The 11,195-nt window shown below is 41.5% G+C and overlaps 1 protein-coding gene across 4 annotated transcripts; it reads right to left on the bottom strand.

Annotated features, from left to right (window-relative positions):
• Positions 1-2,246: 2,246 nt before the first annotated feature.
• Positions 2,247-9,911, bottom strand: LOC105050032 (uncharacterized). 4 transcript variants are annotated; one of them, XM_029266100.2, is made up of 5 exons: positions 9,754-9,891; positions 9,521-9,556; positions 8,054-8,404; positions 6,146-7,295; positions 2,247-5,372 (listed from the first exon to the last, which is right to left on the bottom strand). In XM_029266100.2, exons 3-5 carry the CDS (start codon positions 8,200-8,202, stop codon positions 2,598-2,600), a joined length of 4,074 nt encoding a protein of 1,357 aa, XP_029121933.1. In that variant the 5' UTR covers positions 8,203-8,404; positions 9,521-9,556; positions 9,754-9,891; the 3' UTR covers positions 2,247-2,597. The 4 variants fall into 4 exon arrangements, with proteins under 4 accessions (XP_029121933.1, XP_010928185.1, XP_010928187.1 ...); XM_010929883.4 differs by lacking the exon at positions 9,521-9,556 and having other exon boundaries at positions 9,754-9,911; XM_010929885.4 differs by lacking the exon at positions 9,521-9,556 and having other exon boundaries at positions 2,247-5,327; positions 9,754-9,911.
• Between the last annotated feature and the right edge of the window lie 1,284 nt (positions 9,912-11,195).

The raw sequence follows: 11,195 nt of genomic DNA, 5'->3' as shown, positions 1-11,195 counted from the left end.
CAAATAAATAACACCTAATATATTGTAAAAATGTTATATAAGTCATCTCATAATCTAACGAAGAATTTGTAGTTGAATTTAATATATATATCCATAGAACGAAAATGGAGCGTGACCATATGGATAGAATCAAGAGGGTTAGATTTAATAAAATAAATGATATCATGCATATAGATTAGCCTTTGATTCAAAAAATAGATGTCCGAATGCCGCTTGATCAATTCTCATTTTCTCCTCCTAAAAATGAACTCATGAAACTCAAAACAAATGAACAGAAAAAGTCCGCATGATAGAAGCAAAATGATTACTTACACTAATGGAACTCACTTCTTATAGATTCTCTGACTAACAATAGTTGTTGTTTGCATGAATAGTTGTAATTTTATTAGGTGTCATTGTTATCTCCTTTTCTCTTCCTGTTCCGTGAAGTCTTCCCATGTGTAAAGCATTTACATTAAAAAGTGCCACTTGTTATGGATCAAGCTTGTTTTTTTTGTTATACAACACAAAATCAAGCAGTGTCTTACTGTTTAGATCCAAACCTACACTAAAAATTTTGCAGATTTAGAAACATCACAAGAAAAACTCTATCACAAGGTAATATCTAGAACAACTCTTGTTACCTTGAAGTGTTTCTGTGTCCAGAACTTAAGAATGTGAGAGTTACATTGTAGTAAAAATCCAATGCAAGTTTCCTCACCAAAAAAAAAAAAAAATCCAATACAAGTTATGATACACGAAGCACCAAAGGGCATCACGTGCACTTGCACAGGACTAAAGTACTTGTGTAATAAAGTCAATCTGAAATTATTCTAGAGGAAAGGGGAAAAGAAAGAGGGAAAAGGAAGTGGAACAAGGGCGGGCCCAGCGCCGAGGGGTGGATGCGGGAACCCCGAGGCTTTGCGTCTACGGCGCACTGCAACGATAGCGACGTGGGGGAAGAGGGTTGGACCACGTCCACCATCCCTCCACTCACACCATCAAGTACTTTTTTGTAACTCACACCACCGACTTAATGGGCTTGTCTCGCTGTCCCCATGCAGCACAGGTTCCACCACACTAAGGCCCATCTCACAACAACCATAAAGGTAAAAAAAAAAAAAACAATCCCCCTTCCCCGTAGAGAGAGAAAGAGAGGGTAAACAAAGGAGGAAATGAAGAAGTGTTACTGGTGCCAATGGAAAAGATCTCTCTCCTATGTCTTGTCCTATTTCTCATCCGTGCCTCTCTCTCTCTCTCTCTCTCTCTCTCTCTCTCTCGGACACACTTCACCCTTCGAGCTGTTCGTGTACCTTCTATTACTGTTCATGCAAAAAAATCTCCGCTCTCCTGTACTCTGTGTAAGCGGGAAGCACAAATGAGGTACGTTTGTAACGGCTATATTTCATGTGACACGGCTTGGAAAGTTAGGACAAAGCAAGGGAGGGCTATCACGATTTGTTAGTATCATCTTTGGATTCTCTAGTACGGATGGTATGGTCCCTTGTTTCTCATGTCCTTTGTAATTAGTATGGAGGACAGGAGGAGTAGAAGTCGTCAAAGTTCCCGGCTATCTCATTTAAAACTGCGGCTCGTGAAGTACATATTTTTGTATTATATTTAGAGTAACAGGATCGACTGGTTGCTAGCGGGAGGAGGCCTTTGTTTATCAGTATGTTGGAGGGGAGGTCAGAGTTGGAGAATAAATGGAAGATGAATTGAAGGCCAGGAGACTTCTGCCATGAATCAAAGCCTGATGAACCAAAGCTTTCCGTGTATATGAATTAATCATGCCACCTTATGGTTGTGTGATACAACTCAATGTTGTTGCCTCCCCCCATTATCTATAAAGATATGATCTACTTAAGACCGCATGGTTATAGATAAATGGGAAGTTAAACAGCCCATGGTTACCGCATGCAGCAACTACGGGATATCCACCAAACAGAAAAGGTGTGAAGGATTAGGAAAAATAAAATGAAGAATTTCAAGAATTGCACCTTACCTGATAAGTCCATGAGGAAACCAACCCCAAATTGATGGCATAAAACTAACTCTTGTTCCAGCAAAGGATGGCAACAAACTAGCTTTCATAAGGATCCCAAGATACAAATCTAAAACTTCCACAAAGCATCCCTATTTTGTTACATGAAAAAGTTTTTAGTTCATATATTCCTAGTATCAGTACAGTTCCTGCTTATCATTATATCGATAGATCATCATCACCATCCGGATATCAAAAAAGCATCAAAATAAACAATAAGATGTTAATGCCAGACCACCAATAACATTCTGTTTAAGGAGGCTTATTTTCATTGATGGAGGGAGGCAGATTTTATTATTCTAACTTTACATAAACATACTTCGAGGACAGCTCAAGACAGCAATTCTGCAGGATGGTTTGGAGCCAAAACAGCCCTACTTCAAAATAAGCACACAACTATTACAAAACTCCAACTGTCATATTCTTGCCAGCATCATTCTTTCCATAGAACTGTTGCCTCCCCCAAAAGAGCACCATTTTTCTGGCTCCCCTCTACATTTTTCCATACATTTGACAACTCAGTGCTGCTGTAAGTTTGGTTGGAGATATCTTCCACAAAAAGTTACAGATGGGATCAACGATGAGTGTGCGAGTAATACAATGAGCTCAGCTGACCTGGTGTAGGTGACTGGAATACAAATGGGCTAGGTAGAACAGGACCCAAACCCTGTGAGAAGTATTCTCCCTTCATGAAATCAGCATTGACCCTTGGGTACAAATTGGTAAAAGAGGGCCTTGGGCCACCTGCGACATCCCTGGAGATGAATTGGTTCTGCGATGGAAAATATGAGCATTGTCTTTGCAGCATAGCATCTGGACCCAGTGTTGGTGGAGGCAGTGAGCCTGCTGGGGTCACTAGGCTGCCTCTCCGTTTCGCCTCCGTTTCAGGACCGTCATCGATTAGAATGACCTCTTGCATGGTGTAGGGAGCTCGAGTGGAAGAAGATGGCTTTTCTCGCTGGTGGTGAGGTGGATCTGTCCTTCCAACACTGCACACGGCTGGGGAGATGAGATTTTTGCATGAATTTTTCTGCTGAACGTGATGATCCATCAAGCCATTTTGCGTCGGAGCTCCTGCAAAGCCACCAACTTGCAAGCCAGGTGAATAGTGGAGCATTTGGTGACTGACCATTGATGGAGGCCGGCCAAGGACAGAACCACCGTCAAGAAGCTGATGATAGCACTGAAAGTTCTCATGATTCACCACAAAGTTGGTCGAAGCAAATCCAAGAGGCGAGAGACATCTGGCATTTGTTAGGTAGTCTGAAAAAGAAGTTGGAGGTTGCACAGGCTCTTCTTTTTTCACCACCATCAAATCCTTACCCATCAATCTCAGTCTGGGATTGGCATTGGACTGGGTTTTACTTTGAGACGATGGGCTAGGGGAACCAAAATCGCTGCAAGCTGGGATATTTGTAGGAGAGTCCATGGAGATCTTAGTGGCATTGGACTGAGTAGGTGATTCCAAGCAGGAGGTGGCAGCTCCATTAGCTCTTGGGCTCTGATACGGATGGAAAGAAGAAGACATTCTAGGTCCAATGTACAGGCTGGAAATCTGCTTCCCCTTGGAAGGTAAAGTTGTCCCAGCCGTGACGACATTTTTCACCAACTGCGACTCTTTGGAAAGGCTCTCCCTACATGAGCAGCAGAAAGGCTGATCCTTTGGAAATTGTTCCGCTTTGCTTTCTGGCAGAATCACCTTAGATTCCCTATTAATTCTCTCTGCAATTCTTCCTTCAGTTCCACCACTGTTTTCTGTAGATGGCACTGCAGAGCCTAACGTATCTTGGGCTGAAGTATCTCTCAACAAAATTTCTGACTCGGTATCTTTGGATCTGGAGTCTTTTGGAGATGGGAGAGAAACATTTGAGGCAGTTGACTCAGGGGATTCAGCTGGTTCCCCATCATTGGCCAAATGATTAGATGTTACTCTAACAGAAGTTGCGGATGAGTTCTCTTGATGGACTTCAGGCCCCAGATCCCCATGACTGGTTAAACAAGCGCTAGACTCCTGGATGGAAGCTGTATCTACCTGACATTCTCTATACTGAGATGCACATGAGTCTTTCAGCCCCTCAAGTCCCACATCATCAGCTATTCGATTGTCTTGATCACGCAGAACATCACCGCAATCCATTTCTTGCTTATCAAGCGATCTTTGCGCAACTTGTACATGATGCTCGCTAGTAGAGATAGACTGCACACGTTCGATCACAGATCGCTGCAGGTCGAATCTGGCATTAGAAGCTGGTGTGAGGTTGTATGAGATTGTGGTTCCACTGGTAACAGCATCACCAGTAACTTCTTTCATGGAAGGTTCAGTCGCATGATCCCCAGAGAAAGATGATGAGACCTCAACTTGCATGTCTCTAGTTTCATTTCCAGGGTCCTGGCATTCAGCTTCCAAAGGGAGCACTTCCATTGTGCTTGGAGCTTCTCTTTCACGTACAGAATCTGGGATAACAATGGTGCTTGAAGGCACTTGGTCCATGATCTCCCCCATTTCAGACATTGGCACATGCTCTGAGGGACCAAAATGATGACTCCTGGGTGTTTCATTGGCTCCAGTACCATCTGGGCCAAAATCCCTGATAGAGGCATACAACCCTCTGACTAGAGAGCGAACTTCTCGTTTACCCGTCCTCAATATAGATCTGCTTTTGCGGAACCTTTTAAAGGTAGTGGGTTTCCCATTTAAGTCACCCTTGCTTGCTTCCAAAGAGAAGGACGGTCTTACAACTAAGACATTCTTCTCCAAAGTTGAACAGGCCTGATCTCTCACCAAGGTCTGACAATTCTCAGAAACTTTAGTTGTCATGTCAGAAGAGTTATCAGACTTCTGCCTGCTGCCCATGTGAACCTCCTCTCTTTTGCTTCTTGGTGAAGAGGTGAAAGTCCCTGAAGATCTTGATAATTTCAGCAGAAGACCACTGGCCAAAGAAGGATTTTCTGATGACAACTTGGAGATAGGTTGTTTGGGAGTCATTTTCTTCCCATATTCCATGGTATGGACCATGTTTGACTGGGGATTTACTTTTTTGGTCCTTGGAGCAGCGGTCAAGTCTTCGGATGGCCTTGAGATCTTCAAGATGTGGCTTCTCATAGCAGTAGAGTTATCTGAGTCTCGTTGGCCATTCTCAGCCAATGCGTCCCTGGTGATAGCTACAGCGTTCTTCAAGTTTTTGTAGTCGTTTCTGTTGTTGAGTTTTTTCGGGAGGTCCGAGCGTTTGGAGCACACCCACGGTCTCAAAGTGGCAGAACCACTGGTGTTGACTTGGTCACACGCATTTGACTCTCCCTTAGCCTGATAAGTATCGACATGACAATCTCTTTCAGACGCTGGTTCAATCTGGTTACCAAATCATGTAACTCATCAAATCAAACATCAAAAGCAGAAGAAATAGAGACAAGCATGCGATTAAATTGGTCGCGCAGGATGCAGACATATGAGAAGAAATTTGAGAGCTTACAGAAATAAAACTTGTGAGTAAACTACTATATATAAACTGTTTGCAGCTTATGCCTGGCATCAGAGATCAGGAAGCATGTCCAAATAACAGCAAAAATCCCAAGAAATTGGGTGGCAGATGCTACAAAGCTGGAAGGCTGCAATCAATATCCGGGGAGAATTTGAGGAGATGGGGGAAAAGCTGACAAAACTGGGATCCAGAAAGCTTCATAAATTATATTTATGCTGCCCAGAACAAAACATCAATTGCAAATCCAAAACTCCATCCAAACCAATGGACAATACACAGCTTAATCTTGCCTTTCAAAAAAAAAAAAGAAAAAGAAACAAGCTTTTGGGTCAGTTTTTTTTTTTAAGTGAGATAAACTCGGGAATATGGAGCTTGCATCAGGCTTTTAGTAAATCTAAAATTTAAACACGTTTGATATAGATGTTTAACTCTCTAAGCAGATGGAGAAGACAAAAGTTTACTTAAGTTTGGCATACACTTAACGTGAATAGAACTAACTCCAACTTCCAAAAATTTTTGAAACTCACTGGGCTTTGCATATAACAATACTTTGCTAGATTATGGAGAATTTTCATATCATCTAGGTTTACTAAAATCTAACCATTGTACTTGGCAAGTGAGAAAAAGATAAAGCTGCACATACCTGGGCTTTCAAAAGCTTGAATGAGCTTAACTTCTTTTTATGTGCCTTCACTTTCATATTATCCGAACATTTTGATGCGAAACGCTTTTTCTTGCTGATCAACATACACTTGCTTGCCTTGATGTCCTTTGCATGCTTCCTCAGGTGGGAGTCCTCTCTTGACATCACCGGTGGTGCATCGTTGAACTTGGACAAAATTCGAAGTTTTATGCCATGCGAATCAACATAGACTGCTCCTTCATCTCTAGCATCCATTGGCAACAACTTCAATCTTTTCATCTCGGTCGGGTTCTCATTGGTTAATGTCACCAAAGCCCAGTTTGTACCATTCCTCCTGTCAAGGTCCTCAAGAGTGCAACGGGGAGCAGTTTTGTATATGTCCACCATCAACCTCTTCTTCTTCGGTTTAACTTTGGGTGTTGAAAAGTTGGTCAGGAGCTGATTGGTTTTAGACTCCACCGAAAGGCATTGATCCATGTGAGCATTCAAAGTGGTGTTTGAAGTGGATGAGAACGTTTTACAAACAGGGCAAATCTTTGAAGCCATGGGATCTGAAACTGTGCTAGAGTTGGATACTATATCTTCTGCTCGGCTGGTCACAGAAATGGCACCAAATTTTACTATCAACCTGCACTTCTTTTCCGATGGAGCAGGCCCGGCAACTTCTACTTCTGATGATGCTTCTGAGAAACTTTTATTTACAGACACTGAGCAAGGAAGTTCACTGATCTGACCAGAAAATCTTCCAGTTTGATCAGGACTTCTCACTGCCAAGGAGATTTCAGCATCTCTATGGACATGTTCATCTAAAGCAACTTCTTGATCAACTGTATGTTTTCCTTTGTCTCGTGGTGTGTATTGAGCTCGATCTGAACACTCTACAACCAAGTCATGTAACAGAGAACAAGATTGGCCTTTGATACTAGCAGTGCCCACAGTATCTGCACAATAACGCAATTCAGCTTCTAAGCAAGCACCTGGTTGCTCGGGTTCTACTTGCTTTCTTACACACTGAGCTCTCACCAAATCAGGCGGCTCGAAAGGTGGCAACAAATCACTGACTCCATGCTTCAAGCAAAGTTGTAAAAGCTGCTCAGGAAATGGCCAATTCGTTTCTATGCCTTTGCTCCGGGATGTGAAAACATAATCTCTGAAACCAAAAGCAACAGATCTATTAGATCTTTACAGCAATATATCATCTACTGCTTTGTAAATTTCCAAGCCAAAAAAAAAAAAAAAAAACATTAGAAGTCCACCTCCTATGACCAAGCCAAGCAAAGAGATCCATCTTTTGCAACAGACTCAGCAGTCAGCACCAAGCAACTCGGATCATATCATATGTTATTTTCTAAAATTAGATGCTTATTACACCAAGGAACTAAGCATACATGCTACAAACATTAGGCCCTCTAAATCAGTCACACCATTAACAAAGACACTAACCTTGTTATTAGATAATACTGTTAATTAAAAACCCAAAAACATATTATCATATGAATGAAGAACTGAAACCGCAAACAAAGCAGCAGAAGTATTTACATGATCGATTCTCCGCTGCGTAAAACGCTTTCGATATCAAACTCACAAACATGAAATCACATAAGAAATCAACAACTCATTGCTGATGGATCTATAAATCTGGTATAAGAACATAAGATAATACTAGCACAAACTACAAGATGAACGTTTACTGCTTGTGGTTACCACAAAACCATGAACTGTAGGGGGGGAAATATCCAGATCCAGTGAAGATTGAGCCCCACATCAAAAGATTTGGAAGTGAGAGAAACAAATTGCAAAAGAAAAAGGATACGAAAGGTCCTCCAGAAATTAAACCATAACTGCAATAATTTCTCCTATTGGAAGCAGCCAATTACATCATAGGGCAATGTCCAATGGAACTGTTACCTTATAGAGAAATTGGGAGTTGGTCTCTCACAAAGGTCTACTGGATCTGCCTCTTGGAGGGCAAGCTTTTCAGAAGCCCTCTCATCAGCTTTTAGAACTGGAAGCTTGGAGGAACATGAGGGGTCTGAGGTGTTTTCAGTGGATAACATCTGAAGAAGGCCTTCTCTATTTTGCCTGGGTGGTAATCCAACAGGAGTACTAGCCCAAGAGCTTCGCTGCAACTGGGCCTTCTCTTTTGCTTAGCCTCCAGCATAACCAAGGACTTTAGGCTCTCAGCCAACCCCTCAAAGGAACAGAAACCCCAAACAGGAGAGCAGAATTCTCTTTTCCTCCCTTCACTTGATTCGATGCCTGCAAGATGAAAGGTTAAGGGCGATCAGGCCAAGGAAAACATGCAACAATTTAAAGACAATAGAAACCAATGATACAAGCGGGAGACTTCGGGAACATTATTTTATGTAGACTAAAGGCTTGGCGGCCTTCAAAATCCATGAAAGTTGGATCAGACTCCTTGGAGGCCAAGGCCTCCTTGCCTCCCACACAAAGGGAAGATCATAGCTCAGGAGGGTAGAAACTTCCATAGTTATCATTTTATGTGGCCCAGAGAGTTGAAGAAGCTCATAGGGCCGAGGAACTCATCAGAAAACTTGTACAAGTCCATACGAAGAACAATCTCCAAGAACAAGAGAGCAAAGGGAAAGAAGAAGAAGAAGAAGAAGGAGGGAACAGAAGGCCTTCTTGGCTTAAACCCACCACATGAAACTATATTTCATGTGAAGAGGAAGAAAAATAAGAGAAGGGAAATACCCTGCAAAACAAAAGTTGGGAGACCAGAAGATGGCAGCCCACCAAGGAGAAGCAAAAGCCAAGGCATGCAAACAAGATCCCATGACAGGTTGCTTGGGAAAGACACCGGCAAAACGAGGGACGAGAGGTTTCGAGGAAGTTGATGGAGAAAATAGAAGGAAGGGAAGTGGAGAGAGAGGGCGTGAAATCATTCAAGAGCTGAATCTTAGATCAAGGCCTTGCTTTGATGGGTTTCCAACAGGAAACATGGGGGAAGGAGGGGAAGATGCCATACACACAGCGATACTGCTACGGGAAACCAACAGAACCGTATGGCCAAAGCATCAGCAAATCTAAAGAGAACCCATCTTAGATTTTCTATATTGGTTCCAAGAACTCCATACAAATCCATGATCCAACCAAAAGATTCGAGGATACGAAAGGACAGAGAAAGGAGGGGGTGTCCGTTAGAAGATCCAGCAAGGACAAGGCTGATGCAGCCCCCTTGATTCAGTGATACAAGAAATCCCAAGGAAAATCCATGACATGTTACCTTCCTCCCAGATACACAGAATCAAGAGAGAGAAAGAAGCAAAAATGAAAGAGAAAAATACTAGATGCTAATTACAAAGGAACCCATGGACAAAAATAGAGAAATAGACCATAAAATCTTATGCAAACCTTCACTTCCAAGCATTACCCCCTCTAGGATTCCACCTGGAAGCAAATAGAACAAGCTAGCTTAGGTGGGAGGAGAGACTTCAGAGCTCACCCTTGTTTCATTTGCTACAAGCTAGGAGTGCGAGATGGAGAAAACTCATGTGAGAGAGAGAGAGAGAGAGAGAGAGGGAGAGGCGTTTCTTCTTCACGGTAAGAGATAGGAAGAAATAAAGAGAAAAACAGCATCCACTTACACATCAAAGGCATCAGGTTCTCCACCAAAAGCAGGTCTGTACCATTAACAGCAGCCGAGAGAGAGAGAGAGAGAGACGGGGGGAGAAAAAGGAAATGGAGGATTTTTCAGGGAGCTGTCCTATCCTACACCTACTCTGTAGCTTTTCTATTTTCTCTTTTTATTTTCTCTCTCCTCTTCTCTTTTCTAATATTATGAACAGATTAAAGAAAGGGATAGCTTTTTTGACCCTGCCTTTGCATTAAATATAGGAATGCCCTTGTTTGCTTGCTTCTTATCCCTTGTCAGTTGGCCAAACTACCCCTGCTGTAACTTGGGTTCATGCCCTCCAATTCCAGACTCCCCGTGTTGTTTCCCGCACTTCAAAATATAATAATTAATTTTATTATTCATTTAATATGACCTCCGGTACTTCTTTACGAAATTGTTGTGATAATGCCCCATTTGAAAGCAATCTTTTGAATGCGAGTTTGATCATTGAATTTTCCTAAAGATATGAGCCAGTGAATAGAATAGGACTCTTAATCGAGTCAAAGCATTGATCACCACTTTCTAAGCAAATCACACCTTAAACATTCTCTAAGTTCCTACTTTTCTCCATTCTAGTGCCTTCATTTAATCTCTGGCTATGGTTAACAAAGGTTTGAATTATTTTTTTTCAAAAAAAGAAAGTCATTGTTTTGATGGGAAAATATAAGTGAAATTTATTTAAGATCAATTTTAATTAATTTATGACCTCTTAGTGATCTCTCCATGACTCTTTGTGGGCCTTCGTTTTAGGTTCAGTCTATGAAGAATAGAAGTGGGGCCCTTGTGCACCCTTTGCAGCACTGGCAAGAGGGCGATGGGGAATCAACTTTGCACAGTATCTGAATAATATTAGTTTTAACTTATTAATATGGTATTAAAATTAATAAACATAATCATTCAAATGAAGAATGCAATTTTTTTGTGCACGCAACCTTTCTGAAAGATTATTGGTTGAACTAAATCCATCAACTCAACGGTGAATCAATCCAACGGTAAAGCAACACAAATCTGAAAGTTCTGATTGGATCAATAATTTTTTCTTCCCTTCAAACTATTGAATCATGGTAAGGAAATCAATGTGTCATCATTATCATCGGAGGCTTCTACAGTAATACTAATTTACTGTTTAAGGAATATAAAAATGTTGATAAGGGTATCATTGGAATTAAAGGCGTGATACTGTTTTAGGCACATGCAAGGCTACTTTGTTCTGTAATAAACTAAGACAATGTGTGATGTGAGTATATTTTGGTCATGTGTAGTTTTTTAACGGATTTTGAACATTTGACAGTATTTGATCGTCCACAAATTTCTCACATCCGGTAATTAGAAAATAGGTATCACATCACCCCACCCTCTAATATAATCTCTCTTGAAGGGTAAGGTCATCTGCACCTTATATAATACCCCAAA

This window comes from Elaeis guineensis, chromosome 8 (assembly GCF_000442705.2).
Source record: "Elaeis guineensis isolate ETL-2024a chromosome 8, EG11, whole genome shotgun sequence".
NCBI lineage: Eukaryota > Viridiplantae > Streptophyta > Magnoliopsida > Arecales > Arecaceae > Elaeis > Elaeis guineensis.
The sequence above is the reverse complement of the archived record's forward strand: the minus strand, read 5'-3'. Positions and strand labels throughout refer to the sequence as shown.